General features: G+C 41.6%; 2 protein-coding genes across 3 annotated transcripts; one reads left to right on the top strand and one right to left on the bottom strand.

Moving 5' to 3' along the window:
• The first annotated feature begins 172 nt into the window (after positions 1-172).
• Positions 173-10,806, top strand: mfn1b (mitofusin 1b). Of its 2 annotated transcripts, none has more exons than XM_035520862.1 (18): positions 173-266; positions 1,022-1,232; positions 1,523-1,658; positions 1,914-2,076; positions 2,460-2,584; positions 2,897-3,005; positions 4,199-4,306; positions 4,617-4,770; positions 5,104-5,171; positions 6,725-6,846; positions 7,065-7,191; positions 7,306-7,410; positions 7,634-7,736; positions 8,088-8,314; positions 8,504-8,692; positions 9,152-9,348; positions 9,487-9,621; positions 9,999-10,806. In XM_035520862.1, exons 2-18 carry the CDS (start codon positions 1,118-1,120, stop codon positions 10,066-10,068), a joined length of 2,253 nt encoding a protein of 750 aa, XP_035376755.1. In that variant the 5' UTR covers positions 173-266; positions 1,022-1,117; the 3' UTR covers positions 10,069-10,806. The 2 variants fall into 2 exon arrangements, with proteins under 2 accessions (XP_035376755.1, XP_026867584.2); XM_027011783.2 differs by having other exon boundaries at positions 173-271.
• A 40-nt stretch (positions 10,807-10,846) lies between these two features.
• On the bottom strand, positions 10,847-19,044 carry gnb4b (guanine nucleotide binding protein (G protein), beta polypeptide 4b). The gene is made up of 10 exons (XM_027011657.2): positions 18,885-19,044; positions 16,071-16,237; positions 15,907-15,945; positions 15,253-15,359; positions 14,716-14,779; positions 14,420-14,582; positions 14,181-14,247; positions 13,626-13,827; positions 13,168-13,384; positions 10,847-12,960 (listed from the first exon to the last, which is right to left on the bottom strand). The coding sequence occupies exons 2-10, from the start codon at positions 16,125-16,127 to the stop codon at positions 12,854-12,856; spliced, it is 1,023 nt and encodes a 340-aa protein (XP_026867458.1). The 5' UTR covers positions 16,128-16,237; positions 18,885-19,044; the 3' UTR covers positions 10,847-12,853.
• Positions 19,045-21,404: the final 2,360 nt, after the last annotated feature.

Genomic DNA, 21,404 nt, shown 5'->3' with positions numbered 1-21,404 from the left:
AACTCTATTTCAGCAAGTATACTCACGCTTTCATTATCAAACAGTATGCGAAATTTGGTATATTATTATTTATTTATTATCTGTGTTCATTTATGTTACGCTTTTAACTTACGTACGCTCTAACGCCACACAGTCAGCGTTTCAATCTTTTATTTTGAAAAGAGCGCAAGGTTTCATTTGTGGTCTATGCCTTGTACTAGGTCAAATTATTCGGTTAGTTGGTGCTGTCTGAATGTTAATGTGGGATAAATTCACTCTCTGATTTGGTGAGGTACTTATTAATTTATCATAATCTTAAGCATTGTGCAGCGCTCCTTGTCTTTAGTTAATATACAATACGTTCTTGAATTGTTATAAATTAACCGACATCGACCATGCTAACCAGCTAGCTAGCCGTATTTTTAGTCACTGAGACTGCTAGCTAGCTAGCTGTTAGCAATGACGTTGGGTCATGAATTTCACGATACCTGCGGTTAGCTGGCTGTCTTGCTGAGACTAGCGTAGTTTTTTTCCGGTATGGTTTATTTTATATAGATATTTATCCTAGCGCTAGCTAGTTGTCTAAGGTTGAGCATCAGTAATTATATTTTGTTGCTTAACCAAATAATAAAAAAAATACTTCGGTGTCATGGCTAATACTTGTAAGATGTACATTGGCCTTTCTGAAACAAACTCATTCGGCGTCCGAGTTTAGTGTAAACAGCAAATTAGTTATGTTAGCTACCTAATAATTCACTAACGAATATATATTACGGATGACAAAAACACGTGATTTTGCATGTTATGGTGGATTTTATTTCGGTTTACAATAGTGCATCTTATCCGGCCGACCAGCGTATTGTGATTTTAATTTTACTTCGGACGTCCGTGGAAGTTGTGAGCTTGTGAACACAATCGTTTACTGGTGTTTCAGGACGCTAGATAGTCTACAACACTAAACAGAAATAATCATCATATGTATTTAATCATGATAAGTATCAAAAGAGAATGTTCAAATTAAACTACATTTTCACTTCTACAGATTTGGCGCGTCTTGTGTGAGGACTTACAAAGTAAGCCGACGTAAAAACACAATCAGTGGCAAAGTCTTGGTTTGATGTAGCTTGAAGGTAGAGAAATGGACCAAGATGACCGCTCTCCACTCAAGCACTTTGTACTGGCCAAAAAGAAGATATGTGAAGTTTTTGAGCAGCTGCTTAGCTACGTTGAAGAGGGCTCAAAGTTTGTAAATGGTGAGATTAAGTACATCGGTCATGTAAAAAATAATTTAATGGTGGTGTGGGTTTGGAGAGCATAGTGTACAGCTGAACTTTTGTTTAAAGCATATATAGTATGTGTGTGTGTGTATGTTTATTTATATATATATATATATATATATATATATATATATATATATATATATATATATATATATATATATATATATATATATATATATATAAATATAAATTGTATATGTGTGCATGTCTGTCTGTAGTACTTCTCGCTGTTTGTTTGCATCTGCTTTTCATACTGTCAACAGATACATGTCGAAATGAATCGTTGGAGCAGATTGCAAAGAGGACTCAGCTGACGGAGATAGAAGCATACACTAACAAACTGGAGGTCATCAAAGAGGTGCTTGCTCGCAGGCATATGAAAGTGGCCTTCTTTGGCAGGTGAACTGTCTTAATCATATGATGCTCACCTTTGACTTAAAGCTTTGCCCTGTGATACTGCAGCTGTAACAGAATTACACATGACAGGGTTATGTAGTTTTTAATCAAAATGCCTATTTGCGATTTAGAAAATGTGTTCTCTAACGAAGGCCAGGAAATTTCTGCAGCTGTACCTTTTATAATTTGGAGTTTTTGGCCCTTGACAGAATAGGGTTTAATTTACTTGAGTGTTTCTCTGTTTTATCGCTTGCCCAGAACAAGCAATGGCAAAAGCACAGTTATCAATGCCATGCTGCGGGACCGAGTGCTTCCCAGTGGTATTGGGCACACAACCAACTGCTTTCTCAGCGTTGAAGGCACAGATGACGACAAGGCTTTTCTGAAGACAGACGGATCAGAGGAGGAGAAGAGCATTAAGGTGAGGGTGTCCATCTCCATTTGGAATGGACTTCTGTAGTAAGGAGGAACATCATCATATTATTGCATTGTAAGCCTTGTACAGAAGTATATACTGATTTATTTAAATCATATGCTGTCTTATTCAAGTAAAAACAAATGACAAAACGCCTGTGATGCCAGAGTATCCAGGTGTATTTTGGACTGGAACTCTGTTGTTCTCACTGACTCTGCTCCAACACCTGGGTGTGTGGGGGTTTATGATGACAGACTAGTAATCTTAGCCTTCTGCAACCCAGGCCACAGGGAAGCTCACATCACCATATGAAGTATAACAAAGCTAATCTTCGCTGATTGTTCTGTTTGTGCAACTGCATTGACGTGTGATTTGCCTGTGGCCTGCAGACAGTCAATCAGCTGGCCCATGCACTGCATATGGATGAGAGCCTCGATGCTGGCTGTCTGGTCAAGGTTTTTTGGCCCAAGACAAAGTGTGCCCTATTGAGAGATGACCTTGTTCTCATGGACAGGTGGGCTTTTTAAACTGTATCTGTGTGTGTACTTTATTTTGCAGATGTCTCTGTGTCTCAGTGCATTCAGTAATTTCACTGTCTAGTGCCTTTCATTGCTTTTCATCTTGGCTCTCGGTGCAATCTGTGCACCTGTTCATGGGCAGTCGTGCACAGTTATGCAAACGCAGATCCCAAGACATCCTGTTAAATCTGTGTTGCGCTGCGTGAGCTGCTGGTGTTGCTTTGAGCTGTGTATAGTCAACTCCGTGTTGGGTAGTGACCAAGTTCAGCGTCGGCCAAGGAAGCTGATCTTTCTCGCCTCTGCTTCAGCCCTGGCACTGATGTTACTACGGAGCTGGACAGCTGGATCGACAAGTTCTGTCTGGATGCAGATGTGTTTGTGCTGGTGGCCAACTCAGAATCCACACTAATGAACACGGTGAGATATTTCTAATGTAAGCTTCATGTTTATCTGAAATTAACAGCCCGTGAAGGAAAAAATCTAGTAAGTGGAAAATGTTGGGATTTTTTATAGCGGTATTTACTTTATATTTGATTTATATATTATGGATGTTTCCTAAAAATAGAGATTTGGTAGTTGATTTTCTAAATTTCATGTGACTGTCATGCAAGTTTCACTTGTGGGGGTATGTAATGTTACAGGTTTACTCTTGGGTGTAACATGGCAGTAACAATACAGTACCAAGCATTTGCCCTCTGTGGTGTGGTGGGAGGGGGAACACTGTTCTGCATACTGATTGGTTGACCAGGGCTGGAGAACTCAAGCTTTGCCCCTACTCTGTTTTGACCAGCTGGAGAATGACTGGCATGCTTAGGCCACTGTGGCAATTTCACAGGCTTATAGGTGAGCTACTAGCTGCCAGGGTTAGTTGGTTTAGATCTCTAAAATAGCTAAATTAACAGTTGTTGCCATGTTTGGTTTATGTGTGTCTGTAAAGTAACTTGTAACAACATTGGACATCAAAATAAATTCTTGATTAGGTAGTGAGCATTGTTCTATTGTTGGAACCAAGTAAATTGCAATAGCTGTTGTAAAAAGCACTATATAAATAAATTTGACTTTGAATATTGTTTTACTGCATGTATCCTGTTCGTGTTGCTAAAAATAAACATATTTTACTGTAAACCGAATACAACAAAAATCATATTTTCCTAAAATGTACAGCTTGCAGCTAGGAGCTCCAGTCAGATTGTCCAGTCTGTATGTATCAAAATACCATGTTTTATGGGTCTTTATGCTAACACTTTCACTCTAGTTATCGCAACACATCTATGCACACTAGATAAATATTACCTTCAGGCTATTGTTTGATCATGTTTTTTTTTTAAAGTTTTTAAAATTCAGACTTTCAGTAAGGTCATTGCATGGATTGCTGGACAAAGGAACAATCTTTAAAAGCTTTTTAGCTTGGGCTGTAGGGCTTGACCTTGAAGCGCTTCTCCTCAGATAAGATGGGCTATGCAGATGTCCCTCCTTTCCATGATCTGTTTGTGTGGTTCTCTTAGCTGGTCGAAGGGGGGGGGGGGGGGGGTTGTCCTCCTTTTTGTTGTGAAAACACTATAGCTGTAGAGCCTAACCCATCTAGGCTTGCCCGGTTTCTGCCCTTAAAGGAGAAGCACTTCTTCCATAAAGTGAACGAGCGTCTCTCGAAGCCCAACATCTTCATCCTGAATAACCGCTGGGATGCTTCAGCCTCTGAACCGGAATACATGGAGGATGTGAGTGCCCCTCGTGCGTTATGATCTCTCGTTACAGATTTTAGATTCCTTGCTTTGTTGCCGTTGTTTAAATCCCTGTTGCTCAGTCCTTGTTCCTTGATGACCTGTCCTTACAGATTTCCTCTCCACCTTTTAATTCCAGTAAGTCAAGTGTGAGAACACATTGGCCAGTCAGTGAACCCAATTGTTCAGTGAGTAAAAAATCCTGGACCAGATCTTGTCCTGAGGGCTTGGACTGAGCATCAGGGTGTAAGCCTTTGCCAGTAGTTGCGATCATGTTGCTAATGCTAAGCCCCGTCCACGGCATCAGGTACGTAAGCAGCACACAGACCGCTGTGTGCACTTCCTGGTGGAGGAGCTGAAGGTGGTGGAGCATGAGCAGGCGTCAAACCGCATCTTCTTCGTCTCAGCTAAAGAGGTGCTGAACTCCAGAATGCAGCGGGCCCAGGGTATGCCAGAGACCGGTAAGCCAGAGGCCAGCCCTGGGTTCACGGGCCGCTCGCCATCCCACACCAGACCAACGCTCGCGGACGCACCTGAGTGCTGTCCAAGCTTAGCCTCAGACGCAGTGTAACTGCTTCATGTTTGGTGCAGTCCTGACTGTGGGCAGGAGATCTAGAAATAACAGGGCTTTTTTAGAAGCATATGGCCTTGTCGAAGTGGTTCGCTCCAACGCTATTGCCTTGTGCACACTAAACTGACCTAGAGTTTGCACCTGACTTTTGCCTCAGGCATGCCTTTGTGCTGGTAGTGTATATTCCACGATGTTGTGATGAAGTGGTGGTGTTTGATTCCAGGTGGAGCTTTAGCAGACGGCTTCCAGGAGAGGCTGAAGGAGTTCCAGAATTTTGAGAGGACGTTTGAGGCAAGTGTCGGACTGCATCTGCATTGGTGTGGAGGTGTGAAGCGGGAGTGCTCTCCTCGTGTTCGGGGTGGCGGTGTGAAGCGGGAGTGCTCTCCTCGTGTTAGGGGTGGTGGTGTGAAGCGGGAGTGCTCTCCTCGTGTTAGGGGTGGTGGTGTGAAGCGGGAGTGCTCTGCTCCTGTTTGGGGTGGTGGTCTGTAGCAGGAGTGTTCTGCTTTTTTTTCAGTGGAGTCAAATGTGTTACAGTAGGAAAGTCCTCAAGCTGTAGAGGACAGTGACTGCCTGGAACTAGAGTTAAATCCCTTGATTTAAAGTTGTAGAAGTGTAATCCTGAATTTTAATGTGAAATATCTTCCCGTTTCCACTAATGACATGGACATGGTCTGACTAGGCTTAAAAGTAGTGAGATATTAATGTGTCTAAATAATTAGAGGCCAGGTTTAAGGACACTGATGCAGGATAAGTGTTCAGCAGAGACTCCAGTGAATGTTTCTTCAGAGCTGCATAGATATTCCAACCAGAAGCTGTTAACCTGCATGGATCCTGATTTGTTTAAAACTAAAACATGTCTAACCACAGAGATTTCTGGTGGCTTGAAATGGGTATTAGTGTTTAGTTTTGTGTCCTCTGACCAATCCTCATTACACTCTTAACACATGTCTGCAGTACAACACATTTCCCTGCACTGAGCACAGTCAGCTTTCTGTATTTTGATAGTTTGTGGGGTTCATTTAACCTTAATTAATTACAAGTGAACTTGGGGGACAGATACAGTTTCAAGATGGGAAAAGATTCACAGTGCAGGACATGTAAGCAGTTGGCTCCATATGTCCAAGTTACGAATCCATTTACTGATGTACAGCTTTTACTGCAAGTTGCCTGATGGAGTATGTCAGCCAGTGAGTTGGCATCTTTAAATTATGGTGATTTTGGGAAACTGGCACACATCCGTGCTCTGCCGGATATGTTATGACCATCTTGGTCTTCTTTCACAAATTGCTCTGCCAGTCTTTTCCCTGCCAAGCCAGCTCTGACCAAGGCAGCCCAGTCCCTTGGCCTCCCAGTGTGCCCCTTTCCACTCGAGCTGTGTGTTCATTGCTGAAGTCTAGATTTGCTAAGGCGAGGATGCCTGTCTCCTCAGTTCCCTTTCACCCTTTTTTGCCGCCGCTGCTTCATTGCTTTTGCGTTTAAGTTGCCTCGCATTTTATGACTTTACGACGTGTTCTTTCTATTCACTGCTCAAATGGTTTGCTGCCGATGTTTAGTAAGATGCAGCACAATGTTTAATTTCTGTTCAGTGCCATATTGTGTCCCATTGGTACCTTTGTTTGAAAGTTTAATTTGTGTTTGACTTGTTTTGAATGTTTTGCTTTCTGAATTGGTTTGCCCTGTTGTGATGGTATGTGTTGCTGTGAGATGAGGCACGGGGCTACTGGTGTGATCGTCCGGACCTGCTGCTGCTCTTCCTCATCCTCCTCTTCCTCAGTCCTGTACGATTTGCAGCAGCAGGCCGCCATCCCAGTAACATGTGCACGCGTGTGTGTGGCACCTCGCAGGAGTGTATCTCGCAGTCAGCAGTGAAAACAAAGTTTGAGCAGCACACAATCAGGGCAAAGCAGATTATTGAAAATGTCAAAGGCATCATGGATCAAATCCACATCGCAGCCTCTAAGAAGAGGTAGGTCCCACTCTATATGTTTAACTCTCGGGCTTTTGTTTAAAAGTTCATTAATTTTGTCATTAAGATGGCCCTTGTGGAATTCGGAGTAAGGCTTAAAATCTTACTGATTCGTGTTCATCTGTACTCTGTTATGTCCAGTCAGCAGAGTGGTCAGTGGCACGCGTCCTCAGGACTTGTTTTGTTCCTGTCACCTCAACTCTGGTGTCCGTTGTCAGGGTGGCATCTATGGAAGAGCGAGATTCTCTGATGGACCATCTGGAGTTCGTCCGCAATCAGCTCAACTTCCTCATTCAGGACATCAAGAAGAAAATCAAGATTGTGACAAAGGAGGTGGAGAACCAAGTGCGTGCCTGTTCGTTCACTTGTCTTCCATAGCAACTGTAGCTTGAGCAACCTTTTAGATGTGTTGGGCTGACTGCGAAACTGGACGTGTGTGTGTATGTGTGTGTGTATAAGGTGTCTAATGCCATGGCAGAGGAGATCTGTCGACTCTCTGTGCTCATAGATGAGTTTTGCTCAGACTTCCACCCATCCCCCCACGTGCTCAAGAGATACAAATCGGTGAGTTGATCTCCTCAGGCCCAAAAGAGCTTGTGCATTGTGGGAATGATTTTAAATACACAATCTGTATCAGTTGAAGTGGGTGGCGCGGCTTCACGGTGTGGTCAGTTATGGCCCCTGTTCCTTGATTTCTGTTTTTTGCAGATCAGATGGAGGCAAAGGCCCTTCTTTCAGTGTGTGAATTAAGTGTTGAACATGTGTACTTTGTCCTTTTTTTTCTCAGGAACTGCTCAGTCATGTGGAGAAAGGCATGGGGAAGAACCTGGCCTTCCGCTGCTCCGACGCGGTCAACGCTTCAGTGCAGGCCTCTCAGAAAGACATGATTGGTATGTGCCTGTCTACACCAAAAGTCTAATACTGATATAGTGTTAGAAATGTGATAGCAATATGGAAATTTTTATTATTTAATTATACTAAATTGTATTATTTACATTTTCAGCCAAGAGTTGTTTCTTTAACTCATTTTTAAAAGGTTTTTTTGTTTGTGTGTGTGTGTTGGGTCTCTCCTGTTAGTCTGTCTTAGTTCAGGACTAGCTGTCAACATTCTGTGAGATTCCTGTGAAAGTGCCTAGGAATGGCCATGGGTCACTGTGTGTGTGTGTGTGTGTGTGTGTGTGTGTGTGTGTGTGTGTGTGTGTGTGTGTGTGTGTGTGTGTGCGCGTGCACTGTCCTAACAGAGTGTTTGCAGCCTCTGCTGCCCCCTGCTGTTCAGAGCCAGATCCACATGCTGATTCCCAACAAGCAGTTCAACCTCAGCTATGACCTGAACTGCGCCGTGCTCTGCGCTGATTTCCAGGAGAACATTGAGTTTCAGTTCTCTCTAGGCTGGACGGCCCTGGTCAGCCGCTTCCTCGGCCCAGCTAATGCCAAACGGGCCCTTGCACTGGTAGACCAGAACTTAAAGGTAAACTTAACTGCACCAAGAAATTGGATATTTATGGTACATTCATATTCCACATATTTGACAAATGTCTGCTGATGAGAACATAGAGCAGCGGTCCACAGAGAACATAAAGCAAGGCTTCATTATTACATGCTACGGCCCCTTACAACTGGTCTAGTTTTCCTGATTTCACTGGTTCATTTCTTTCAGCTCCCACGGTCCGTGGCCACCACCCCAGCTGGTGGCACCATGGTCCAGGCTCTGCCCCCTCAAGCCCCTGGCACCCCAGGCCAGCCACAGGGGGTGATGACCCAAGAGGAGTTCATGGTGTCCATGGCTACCAATTTTGCCTCAATCACGTCACGCACCTCCATGGGCGTGGTCATCATTGGAGGGGTGGTATGTGATACTCTAATCCAAGAATACAGCAGCACATTGTGGGAAGTTGTTTGGAATGCTTGACGTTTTGTTTTTTCCTTTAAAGGAGCAGTAAGTAATATTTTTTCATTATGAAACAACCATTCTACTGATATTATACATTATACTGGATGTTTCAGAGATACTGTTCTAAATTTCTTTTAAACATCCCTGTGGGGGAACATAAAGTGGTTCACAAAGATTGTTCATTTCTTTTGAGCTACACTTTTTAGAAAAAAATGTAAAAATAATCACATTCATAAATAGTTTTCTACATTTTTGTAATAAAAATGACGCATTGGTCCTTTAAACACATGCTTTATATTGTTTTTATATTTAGGGTAGTTTTAGAACAAGGGGATTTTATTTTGCATTCCTTGCCCAGGGTTTGAGACCCCAGTGTTTTAGTGACCGCCCTCTGTCTCTATCCTCTCCATTCAGGTGTGGAGGACGATAGGCTGGAGAGTCATCGCTTTGTCGGTGAGTCTTTACGGCTTGCTCTACCTGTACGAGAAGCTCACCTGGACCACCAAGGCCAAGGAGAGGGCTCTGAAGAAGCAGTTTGTGGATTATGCTACTGAGAAACTCCACATGATCATCAGTTTCACCAGCTCAAACTGCAGCCACCAGGTCCAGCAGTAAGTATCCTGGCCCTGCCTCACGTCCCTCAGTACCAGAAAAGCACTATAGGGACTGTAGGTTAGAGATCAGAGGATGTGCCCGTTCAAATCCCAAACGGTGGTGTGCAGCATTGAGTGTGGGTTTGTGTCCTGCAGGGAGATGGCCACCAACTTTGCCCGGCTGTGCCAGCAGGTGGACGTGACCCAGCTCGAGCTGGAGCGTGACATCAGTCGGCTGACCACGAAGATCCAGCAGTTGGAGGCTGTTCAGAGTTGCTCAAAAGCACTCAGGTGAGCGCACTGAGCGCACTGTGCTCACCACACCGGCACGTTGAGACTGCAACACACACCCCGGCAGCAAGGGCAATATTCAAAACACTACAACTGCTAACTGCTAGTACATTTAATCAGCGATTGTCTCTGGGAGACCACACTGAATGTTCCTATATTGCTGTTAATTAATGTCCATGTACAGTGTAAAAATGACTAAGCATTTTTTTTTCTTGCCCTGACAAGAAATTGGGGTATCTTTTCCATAATGGCATTTTCTCTGAACTATTGCACTTTTGTATGCAGAAAAAAAACATTCATTAACTTATCCTACCTATGGATTAAGATAATGGTGGATCTAGCACAAGAGACGATGTTTCTATTCTTTCTGTTTCCAGATACAAAGCCACGGATCTGGAGACGCAACTGGAGAGCTTCACCAGCCAGTATCTCCAGCCACAACTCTGAACTGTGGTCCTATTCACACCAGCAGCTCCTCGGTTACAGCGATTGTCCTGGCCCCGTGGGAGACGAAGTTCAGGTTGATTTAATTGAGTCCACTACGGGGCGCTCACAGGAGACATGTGGATAGCTGCACGAGCACTTTAAAGAGGGATGGCTAAAGAGGGTTGAAAAACAGTTAAGACACAGTTAAACTGTTTAAATCTAAACGGTTGGTTTTAGATTTGCTTATAATGAATTATTTTAGTTAAATTTGGTTGTGGTGTTTAAGTTAAATCTGTCATGATATGGTATTCAGTTACAAATAACGTATGATGGTACTACTGTACACAAAAATGGCAAATGAAGTCTTCACGTAGGAGTGGAACGCTGCTAGACAGTTGACTACATGACACTTGTTCACAAACTAACTATAAACTGCATTTATAGAGAACAAAGCCAAACTACTTTTGTTCATATCCAGCTGACATGAAATTTGTCTTTTTCAAGCCTTGTTTTATAAAAAAGCAAAAGCTCAACCAAGTTCAGAAAGTGTTCTCACTAAGGAACTGTATTTTGTAGCTAGCCTTTCGATCACAATTCATGTTTTCTATATATTGGAAACCTTTCTATGATTCTGAACCATTGTAAAAACTTTCTTCGACATGTCTTTGTTTAAAAAATAAATAAATTAAATGCCTCATCACTCAGTTTTACAAAAGAAAATGCAAATAAATATTACATGGTTACATTGATGCATATTAATTATTTGGCTATCTTGTTTCATTAGAGATTGAGAAACAGATTTTGTTAAAAGCTTTTTTTTATTATTGAATACAATATCAACTTATGGCAACATACCATCACCACTAAGCCACTGTACATATACCAAAAACCGGCAAGACTATAAAAATCATTTCTTAACAAATGATTAGTTCACAACATGGCACTACAAAAGGTGTCAAGGAATTAAAGCCCTGGTGTTACTGGCTGACAAAAAAATGTAAAATAAAAATTTGCTAATACTTATTTCTGCTCAGCACAATTTCACTGTGGTGTGTTAATGTCTCTGGGAAAATTAGCCCCATTCCTGGTGGCCACTCCCAGCTTCACAGGTCGGGGCAGGCAAACACTTGAGCATCTCAACTATGGATGCTGTCAGATCTTCACTTAAACACTGTTGTGATACACCAAATACTTAAGGAGCAGTGTTGGCTAAATGCACATGACGTGCATCCTAGCCCAGTCTGTCCCGGGACACTCACTTGTTAGGTGAATAAATGATTGAGAAAAGCCCTCAAATGCGGTCAGTGCAGACAGGTTAGATGTTTTGACCATGAACATTATGATTGATGTAAATATGATTAAACTGAATGCCTGGTTTCTTATACAAAATGGCCATTTTTGACTGACCCTAGTTCCATTAAGCCATTTCGGGAGAGTCCAGTCGTATTGTACTGCTAGGCATGTGTAACGTGGAAAACCATTCACATTAAAACTGAATTTTATAGTTCCCTTGGTTGCTGCTGTTATACCCTGATAAAACAATGATGATCTGAATCCTGGAGTAAGGTGCAGCCGTCTGACCAGTGTATTTATAGTGTTGTTAATTTACTGTGGTAGACGTAGAGTTTGACAACTAAAACAACCAACCCTGTTGTGAACTCGACCTTTTTGGTCACACAAATCTATCTATCTATCTATCTATCTATCTATCTATCTATATTTTTATTTGTATTTTTTTTTATCTATCTCAGTAAAATCATAGGTCAACTCCGTTACCTACAGTTGTTTCTATGAATGACAATACTGTTTCTATTGGGTGTATGAGTGGCAGTGAACTAAAAAGATTCTCCAAATACTCTTAGTGGCACTGCTGCAGATGTTTAGAAACGTCTGAATGGTTTTGTCAAAGAAAAGCAACATTGGCCTAATTTTTGGCCCATTCACAGCGCTGACAGGGTTGTGGATGGCAACAGAATCCCAGAGCACCTTGCTGTTCTTTGGGTGATCCCTGTTACATCAGTGTAAAACTGTGTGGTATCACTATACTGCTTACCATAACATATATGGTAAGCAATATATTAGTACATGCCAGTTTATCCAAAAATATCTCCCACCATAACAACAAAAACATTTTGTAGACTTTCCTACTTAATTAGCTGATATGTGCAGTCCACAAGACCCAGAACGTCTTTACAGAGAGTAGCCATGCCATTTCCTTCTTACTGATAGTTCAGAAATTGATCCTTACTATTATTCCATTTAAAATTCCCAAGTGAATGCAGGCACTAATGGAGAGTGCTTTGATAACCAAGTGAAAAACAAAACACAAATCATTATTCTAAGCCTATTTTATGTATGTGTATGTGGACATGTTTTATGCATTTGTCCAGTTCATGAGAACGTCCTGCTTTATACCATCATATGGACTTCAAATAGAATATAAATGAAACATCTGAAAACTAGCTAATGGGTTGGAATTAGCTACAAAAATATATACATTACCATTGTGTAAGCACATATATATATGGCATATACACACAATTTGCTGTACATATATACCATATTTATATTCATATACATATATATGTACAGAATGTATATAACACAATGATGCTTCTGTGTATTCTCAATAACCTACTGTCTGACCTCTCTTAAGTCAGCTTGGCCTCTTCACAGGAATGTGTTGTAATATATGAATACAAAAGGTGCGATGTGGAAAGGTAGAAAAAGAGCAGCATTCTCACAACCGAGAACTGTAGTGGGGAGGCAGACGGTCAGTCCCTCCGTGGGGTCCAGCACCGAGCGCTCAGTTCCAGATTCTGAGAAAACTGTCCCATGAGCCCGTGGCCACAGCCATACCATCGTCGGTCACGCCCAAGCAGCTGACCCTGTTGTCGTGACCAGCCAGGACACCTGGGGAGGGACCGGGAGGGGTTTGAAATGCAAAAATCTGCAGGCTCACTGTGGTTTCACCTGGTCCCCTTGTGCTTCAACAGCATACCAAACATTTGCAGCTATGACCTAACCTAAATCTAAATTATAGAAATTATAGTAGCATATGCACACATATTACTAAAGAACCATACAAAATAAAAGTGCAGTAATGACTGATCGCCTCACCTGCGCGCTCGCCCTTCAACGTGTCCCAGACGTTGCAGTTGAAGTCATCGTAGCCGGCCAACAGGAGGCGGCCACTCTTGGAGAAGGCCACGGAGGTGATGCCGCAGATGATGTTGTCGTGGGAGTACATCATGAGCTCCTGGTCAGCGCGCAGGTCAAACAGCCTGCAGGTGGCGTCGTCCGAGCCAGTGGCGAAGGCCTTCCCATTGGGGAAAAACTACAACATCAGAGGACTCAGTATCAGTCTACAAGACTGCAGCTCATGTAATGAAGAAACAAGAAGAGAAACCTAGACACCTTGAAGACACATCTAAATAAAAATAAGCAAAGCAAAAAAACCATTCCAAACTCATCTGAAATAAACATTAATTCAGTGGTTTGACTTCTTAAGTGCCACACTTGTTGAGACACTAAATCTATAAAATCTGCTAAATGCTGGTGTCCCGCTGAAGACTCACGCAGACGGCGTTGATGTCAGAGACGTGGCCTAGGAAGGTCTGTCTGCACATGCCGTCACGGATGTCCCATAGCTTGGAGGAAGCGTCACAGGCACCCGACACAAAGGTCTTGAAGTCTGGGCTGAGTGACAGGCTCATCACGTCGCCCGTGTGGCCTGTGAATGTAACGGCCTGCTGGCCCGTCTCGATGTCCCACAGTGAGCTGGAGGCCCAGAGCAATCAGTCAGCTATGATTCTGCAAAAACGTCCGGTTAAAGCTGACAGAGACGATTTTCTGACTGTCCCGGACTCTCTCTGACTGTCCTGTATTCTGTAATAAGCACCTAAAAATTGCTATGGTCTGCTTATAACCAATCAGAAAATCTCTCTAAAACTTCTGAGCCTCTTAAGGAGTATACTAAAAAAATTGTTATATTTAAGGTATCCTTGACTTGTCATGAATTCCATTCTTCAGCCTGTCTTAGAGATACCTTAACTCGCAAGTCCACTATTGTCATATTTGTTGCTGATTAACTGAATAAACAGAACACAAAGCACAATCTGCAATCAACTCACCATGTGGTGTCTCCAGAGCTGGTGACAATCTGGTTGTCACTGAGAAAGCGACAGCAGGACAAATACCCTGTAGACAAAAGCAAGCAAAAATGGCAAATAGTTAGCAAGTGAACATGCCTTGCTCCCTACTGTCCACATGCCCAGGGGGACTGGAACATCCCTTAAAGAAACGGGTGAAAGCACATCTTGAGTATGCGCCACTCGCACTGTGGGAGGCGTGTCCATGGGCGGGCCTTCACCTGTGTGTCCGGGCAGTTCTCTGGTGACACGGACGTTGCCCTCGCGGGTCTTCAAGCTGTAGATGGAGCAGATGTTGTCCAGGCCTCCGCAGGCTACGTAGTTGCCTGAGGGAGCGTAGGCGCAGGTCATGACCCAGGAGGAGCGCAGCGGGATGGCATGAACCTGAGAAACGATGCATACACAAGCCAATGTGCAGCAGAACGTAACGACATCTACTGTATCTTGTCACAATTCTCGTCAAATAATATGAATACAAAAGATCCAGGCAGGCTGAGTGACCCAGACCTTACATTACCTTGTTTGTTGTGTAGCTGTCCCATATGATTAATTTACCATCTTGGGAAGCACTGACAAGTAACCTAAACATAAAAGCATAAGAACCACAGATGTGTACCACACAAACCGCAGAGGCTCTAAACAGAACTCTGCATTTAGTTTGTGAGAAATGTTGTAATAAATGCAAAACTTTCACTGTGTGGAACTGGTGCAACATCCAATTTTTTCACTGATCACAGACAGAGCAGCCCCAGGCCCTGCTTTGAGAGTGCTGTTTCATGTAATATTCATCACCTCTGAGTTATCTAAAAGGCCCCCCTGGTTCAGAGAGACATGGACAGGCATTCCCTGCCTACATGTGTGCGCACACACAAACACACACACTCCTCCTATCTCACACTCTGCAGGGAACAGAGGTCCATCTCAGTAGGGAACAGGGTGGTGTCCAGTAACAGTATGACCAGCAAAATGTCAATGACTGTAGAAATAAAAAATAAATAAATAAAATGTGCGCACAAACATATTTACATGCATACACACACACACACACACACACCTTGAGTCGCTGCCCCAGTGCATGGCGTAGATTTTGGCTAGATGGCCTCTAAGTGTGCGTCTGGTCCTCATCTGTATCCTTCCTGCTGACTCCAGACCAGCTGTGATCTGACAGACAAATACAATGACTGGACGCATTAATACGTCACACAGGCTGCATTACTACATCACACACACGACACACAGATTTGGCACAGGCGAAAAACAGGGAGACGATATGATTATGTTTGTTGGGCTTTTTACAGTGTCAGAGTTTGAGCTTTATGTGTATTAAAGGGCAGTGGTAGCTCAGTGGTTAAGGTATTTGACTTGTAATTGAAAGGTTTCTGGTTCAAGCCCCATCAAGATGTCAAGATGCCACTGTTGGGCCCCCTGAGCAAGGCCCTTAAACCTCAATTGCTGAAGTTGCACTCAGTCATAATTATAAGCTGCTTTGGATAAAAGTGTCAGCTAAATGCTGTAAATGTACTATTCATGGTACCAAACTGGGACAAGTCCATGCCTTCAGCAAAGAACACAGACACCTAACAAAAATGACTTTCAAAAATGAGTTGAAATATTCCATCATCCTGATGACAATAAGGATGACTAGAACCAGCTAATTCATGGTGCTTATTTTATTTAAGCTAATGTACACATAACTGTGTCAACATACCTGTGAAAGGGTGGAGTCACTACAAGCCTTTCTGGCATCCTGTAAACAAAACACAAAGTGTAACGCAACAGAATTCACAAAAGCTGGTACTGAGAGAAAAATTATCCCCAAATACCCAACATCATCCAAATGACTGTAGTGGTCCCGTAACCACGCTCCCTTACCTGGATTTGACTGCGAAGCTGCGAAGCTTCCTGCCGAAGCTGTTCCAGTTCACTCATGGCCCCTGTGTGACACAACTGGGCTGTGACCCACACCCACGCAGGAAATGACCAGCTGGGACTTGCGACACAGACCAAAGCCCTTCAGACAGGCTTTTACACGGAGAGGGCTGTAAAACAACAGAGGCTTCAGGGGACTGCATAATAATGCTGACTGCTAGATTCTGGACTGAAATTGATCTATGCACGCTGACCTAGGATCAGCTCAGCCTGCTCGAGTTTTAACCATAACCACTGTACCTGAACAATATATCGTTTGTTAATCATTATCACAGTATTATTACTTTTGCAAGACTGATACTGCAGAAGGTAGATGTAGATAAGCCCTCTAATAAATGTCTTTACTGAGTACACAATTTTAGATGTTTAAAACTAAATGCTCTGTGGGTATTGTGATGAATCAGGGCATTCACATTATCAAAATAACAATTCTGGACAAAATAAATTCAAAATATCTCTCTGACCATGTCCAGACAAGAGTTTACCAGAAAAAGCTTTAATATATTGCAAGCATATCACAATCACTATATGCAACAATACAACTGCAATCTAGTATTTTGTTCATATTATGCAGCTCTAATGAACATTATAAGGAAAATCACAGAACTGATTTTAGATCAGTGTGAAAAGGCACCGGTTTCCACCCTATTGAAACTCTACACTCACTGATCTCAGATGCCGGCCTCACGCTCTCTGACCTTTGATCATTAGCCAGTACCTTCTTCTCGTGTTTGGCGTTACCTTTGATCACACAGGAGTGTTTAACATGTAAACACATGGCGCTAGACTGTTTCACTTCTTATTGTTTTGGAGTCTTAGTTCCACTGTTTATTTGGATACCTTTCCTCTCACGGGGCTATTAAAGTGTTAAGATTATACACAAATATGTAATTTTGCTATCAAGATACATTATTAAGGATATTACTATTCAAAACATTCTTCTCCATATGGTGTTGGAAATGCTCTGGGGGTTTATTAAGGTTTGCAAAACGCCTAAAGTAATTATTGCATTTTCATCCACAGAAAAATGAAATTTTAGAAAATGTGATCATTTTCTTGCTCCCTCCTCACACCCCGCACCCACAATTTTGCAGTAAATAAAAATACGCATGTAGCATGGACAGTAAGGAGCAGCCTGTATGCAGTAACCTGACAAATACCTCCTTTCCAGAACTAAACCAGTCCCACACACATTCAGTGGAAGAAAATTCCATTTCTAGAGCATCATTAAAATGGCAAATGAAAACATGAAAAGACGAAGCAGATACAGCAAGAACATGAATTCCAGGCCATCAGCAAAACAGTACTGCAGGGTCAAGAAGGTAGCACTCAGACAAGAGTAGAGAGCAATGGAGAGCACTGGTATCCTATTGTCCAGTGTGGGGTAGGGCAGCTTGGCACCGCCTCACCAACCACGCTTTCACCATACTGATTTAACTCACTTAAAAGATGACAACTTCACTTAGTCACAAACTCCTTTCTTTCTTTCTTTCTTTCTCTCTCTCTCTCTCTCACACACACACACACACACACACACACACACAGTGTTGCACTGAGACAGGGAACGGCAGGCTTTTCCTGCTAGATACTGCGCCCTTGCTGGTGAAGCAGACGTCCGTGCGTTTTGACAGGTCTCTCCTGTCCTAAAATAACAATGTGATCTGTAAAATTACTGCGAGTTACTGACCACATATCTGTAAAGTATGACCACAGCAAGGCAGCAGCAAAATTAAAATACCGTTGCACTGCACGCTTGTACCTAAAAGGAGTCGGGATTAGTCAACTGCGATGTCGGACAAAATAAGATTACTCATATCGCAACTTTATATGCATATCAAAATGCTTAAACCACATCGCACATTAAACCACATTAGTTTTTAGCAAAAGCTACACTTCATACGCTTCATACGACTGTAAAAAATTACAAATAAAATCGGTGTCATAAACCCAACCAAGTCAGACTGATAAAGAGGAACTGAAGGATCCCAAAAAGTCAAAAACATGTCAACCAATCCCAATTTTTTTTAAATATAAAACCGAAAGTAAAAGTATTTGATTTTTGTATAAGGTTAGTTAGTCTCCCTGTCGAAACACGAAACGAAAGTGTTGTTTTGCAATAAAAAAGGCAAAAATAAATAAAACCTGCGATGTATCTTATACTGTCATTTTCTTAATCGTGTCCTGTGAAACGCATGCGAAACAGCCCAAATGACCACCTTAGAGAAAAGGAAACAGACCGTGTCAGTAGCCACGTTATGAGTTAATACCGCTACAGCCGCGACACCACTTGCTTTGACAATCTAACCGGGAACTTCCGGAACATTACAGATTTTTGACATCTCAGAAAATCTGTGAAAAAGTCCCCTATCGATTAGCCCGCTAGCCTTAAAAGACGAAAGGCGCATTGCTTACACCCAGTTCTTTCGGTAGGTAGCTTGCATAAATAAAAATGACTGAAATCAGCGACGGTAGTTGAGTGTTTTTGGACTCTTGACAGGCCGCATGTTGACAAATCTGTTCTAACACTTAGCACACAACCTAATGTACGAGCACAGCAAAGTAGCTAAACCAACTGATTAATTAGCTTAGATATTTGTCTGCTATTAAACACCAGCGTCACATAATTCAACAATAATATACAATATGAGAGTGCTCAATGCGTTGCATAATTTAACTTGTTGCTTAGTGATGTTCTACGGCTGGAGATACGAGCGCAAACACAAGACAGAATAAGACCGTTTTCTTCCTTTACGTTACCTGAAACAATTGGTCTGTCACTCAGCCGCCTTCAAAATCCACACACAATAACCACGGTAAAATAACTGACAATGCGGAATGCTTAATTTGAGCAATTTTAAGAGATTTAAAGGGCCATGCACCCTCACCAGGGTTTCGACTCAATTTTCAACGAGCTGTCTCTTCACCACACCCATAGAGAAAATGGGAACATGGCAACAGCAGCGACGGGGGGTGGTGGTGTTGTGCATACGGTATTTATTTCTGACAACTTAACATCATGTACAGTGATTATAGAGCGTATTTTAGATGGCTTGGGTTTCACTTACCGTCGTGGTTGGTTTTTACTTCTAAACACATTTACGGGTGCCTAACAGCAATCTCATCGTAATATAGCATCCCTCTAAAGGGATGGTATTGTCTGTCGGCAGCTTCAACAAAACGAAGGTATGTGAGGCAGGAAGTATATCCGTTACGCCCGTTAGCACAGTCGCTGAAGAAAATGTTGGGGTACATTGTTAAATTGTTTTCATAACGTCAGTTATAACGTTGATTACCTTTTAGAATGGGAGGCTATGTCCGTGAGTGTTTATGCACAATAAAGAACATATGTGTAAATACAGTGTAATATAGTTGCTATTTAACCTAGTCTATATATATATATATATATATATATATATATATATATATATATATATATATATATTTAAAAATTTTTTTTTTCTAGGTCTAAATTTGATGTTCAGTGATAGCTACTTAAAATGCATTTTGTTGTGTGAGAGCCATTCCGTGAGAGCTGTGTTGCTGTGAATAGCCTATAAACACAACAGGTAATTGTTGAATCTGTAAAATTATTAGAAATAAAATAGGTAATATACAAATTATTATAGCTGTACTGACTTAAAACTAGATCTGCAAGTACAGAACAAGTAAGGTGTACAGGCAGTCTAAGGCCTACTGTTATTGGAGCCACACATGAAATTAGTTGGACTGGAGTTTGACACAGTGACATGTGGACTGGACTGGAGTTTTGACACAGTGACACAGACGCAGTGACATTTTCCAAGATAACTGGATATATTAAATTGTACAAACAATCACTGGATGTATAGCAGTTCATTTATAGTTTAGCTATATAGGCTATTTGTTAAACTTCTATTATCATATACGATTTTCATATTCATATATTACTTTCTATATTGTTTTTGGTGTATGATGCATTGAGATTCTATATTATAAGTGATGTTTTTTAAAGTTATATATGCTAATATAAATTTGATAATGCACCACAAACTGATCTTCGAAACCTATGACATCGCACATCACAGATTTGAGACAGGCACACACACTCATGATTGCTTGTTGAAAAGGCTGAAGAGAAGGCCAGGAAACTAAAAAATAAAACATCGAAAGTACATGTTCTAAAAAAAAAGAAAGAAAGATGCCCATGCTATATATAGTTGTGCAGAGAGGATAACCCATGCAGTAGTCTCTATTTTCTGCAAAACAAGTCTTTTGTGATCTTTATTGTCTAAAAAGATGGGGAAAATATGACAAAGATTTATATTGTATAATTCAACAACTATATTAAGATAATTTGTCCTGCTCACTAAGGTGGAAGAATGTTGAATGTAACAAAAGTCAAATACTACCATGATAATTGATATTTATACATGTTGCCCTGTAGTAAAAATGGTTATTCTTCTGAGAAGATAAACTGTTGATCTATACAGTGACACTTTAAAACAAAAACAGCACTTGTCCTATCCACAAGACATATCTCTTGGGGATGTTAGTGGTTGCCAGGGCAACCCTGACAAATGGCAAATGACGTCAGGAAAGTAGGGTAAGTAACCACGGAGAGTATATATAATGGATCTGAATAATGGACCATTCAGAGGGAATTTCTGAACAAGCACCAAGTGACTGAAAACATGAAAAATCCACATCCACTACTTTTCTAAAAAGAACTCACTCTGCACTCAGCACACATTGGGTTTTGTCCCCTTGTATCGAAATTCTGCTGGAGTAGTGAAAACAGGAAACACTAATTAACAATGTGCAGAGTTAAATGACAGTGATCTTCAGTGCTGGCAAAAGATCTTAGGAGGACAACCAAACTGGCAACCAGTTAAAATACATTATTATGAGGCTAAATGAGATTACTATGAATAAGGTTACATGAATCCTATTTAGGACTAAAAAAAGAGGACATTTCAAATGCTGTACAAATTCAAGCTCAACAGCGTTTTAGTACAGTTAATCTGTCATTATATTATTGTACCATCTCAGTGTTTATGTTGTTTCTCTTAAAATATTTCATCACTCACTACATGCTATAAAACAAACATGCTTCATCTAATGCTGCCCTTATTGGAATGGCTTAGTGTTTATTCATCTGAATTTGGATATGAAGTTTTCCTCAGTTTGGTCCAGGAGAGGTGACCTATATAAGATAGGAAAAGATCATATGAAGTCAAGGAGTTGGTAGTGTAACAAAAACTCGGGCTTCAGGATGTTGAAACTCTGTTATGACTGAAA

The sequence above is a fragment of the Electrophorus electricus genome, chromosome 1 (assembly GCF_013358815.1).
Source record: "Electrophorus electricus isolate fEleEle1 chromosome 1, fEleEle1.pri, whole genome shotgun sequence".
In the NCBI taxonomy this organism is placed as follows: domain Eukaryota; kingdom Metazoa; phylum Chordata; class Actinopteri; order Gymnotiformes; family Gymnotidae; genus Electrophorus; species Electrophorus electricus.
This window is presented reverse-complemented; position numbering and strand designations above follow the sequence as displayed.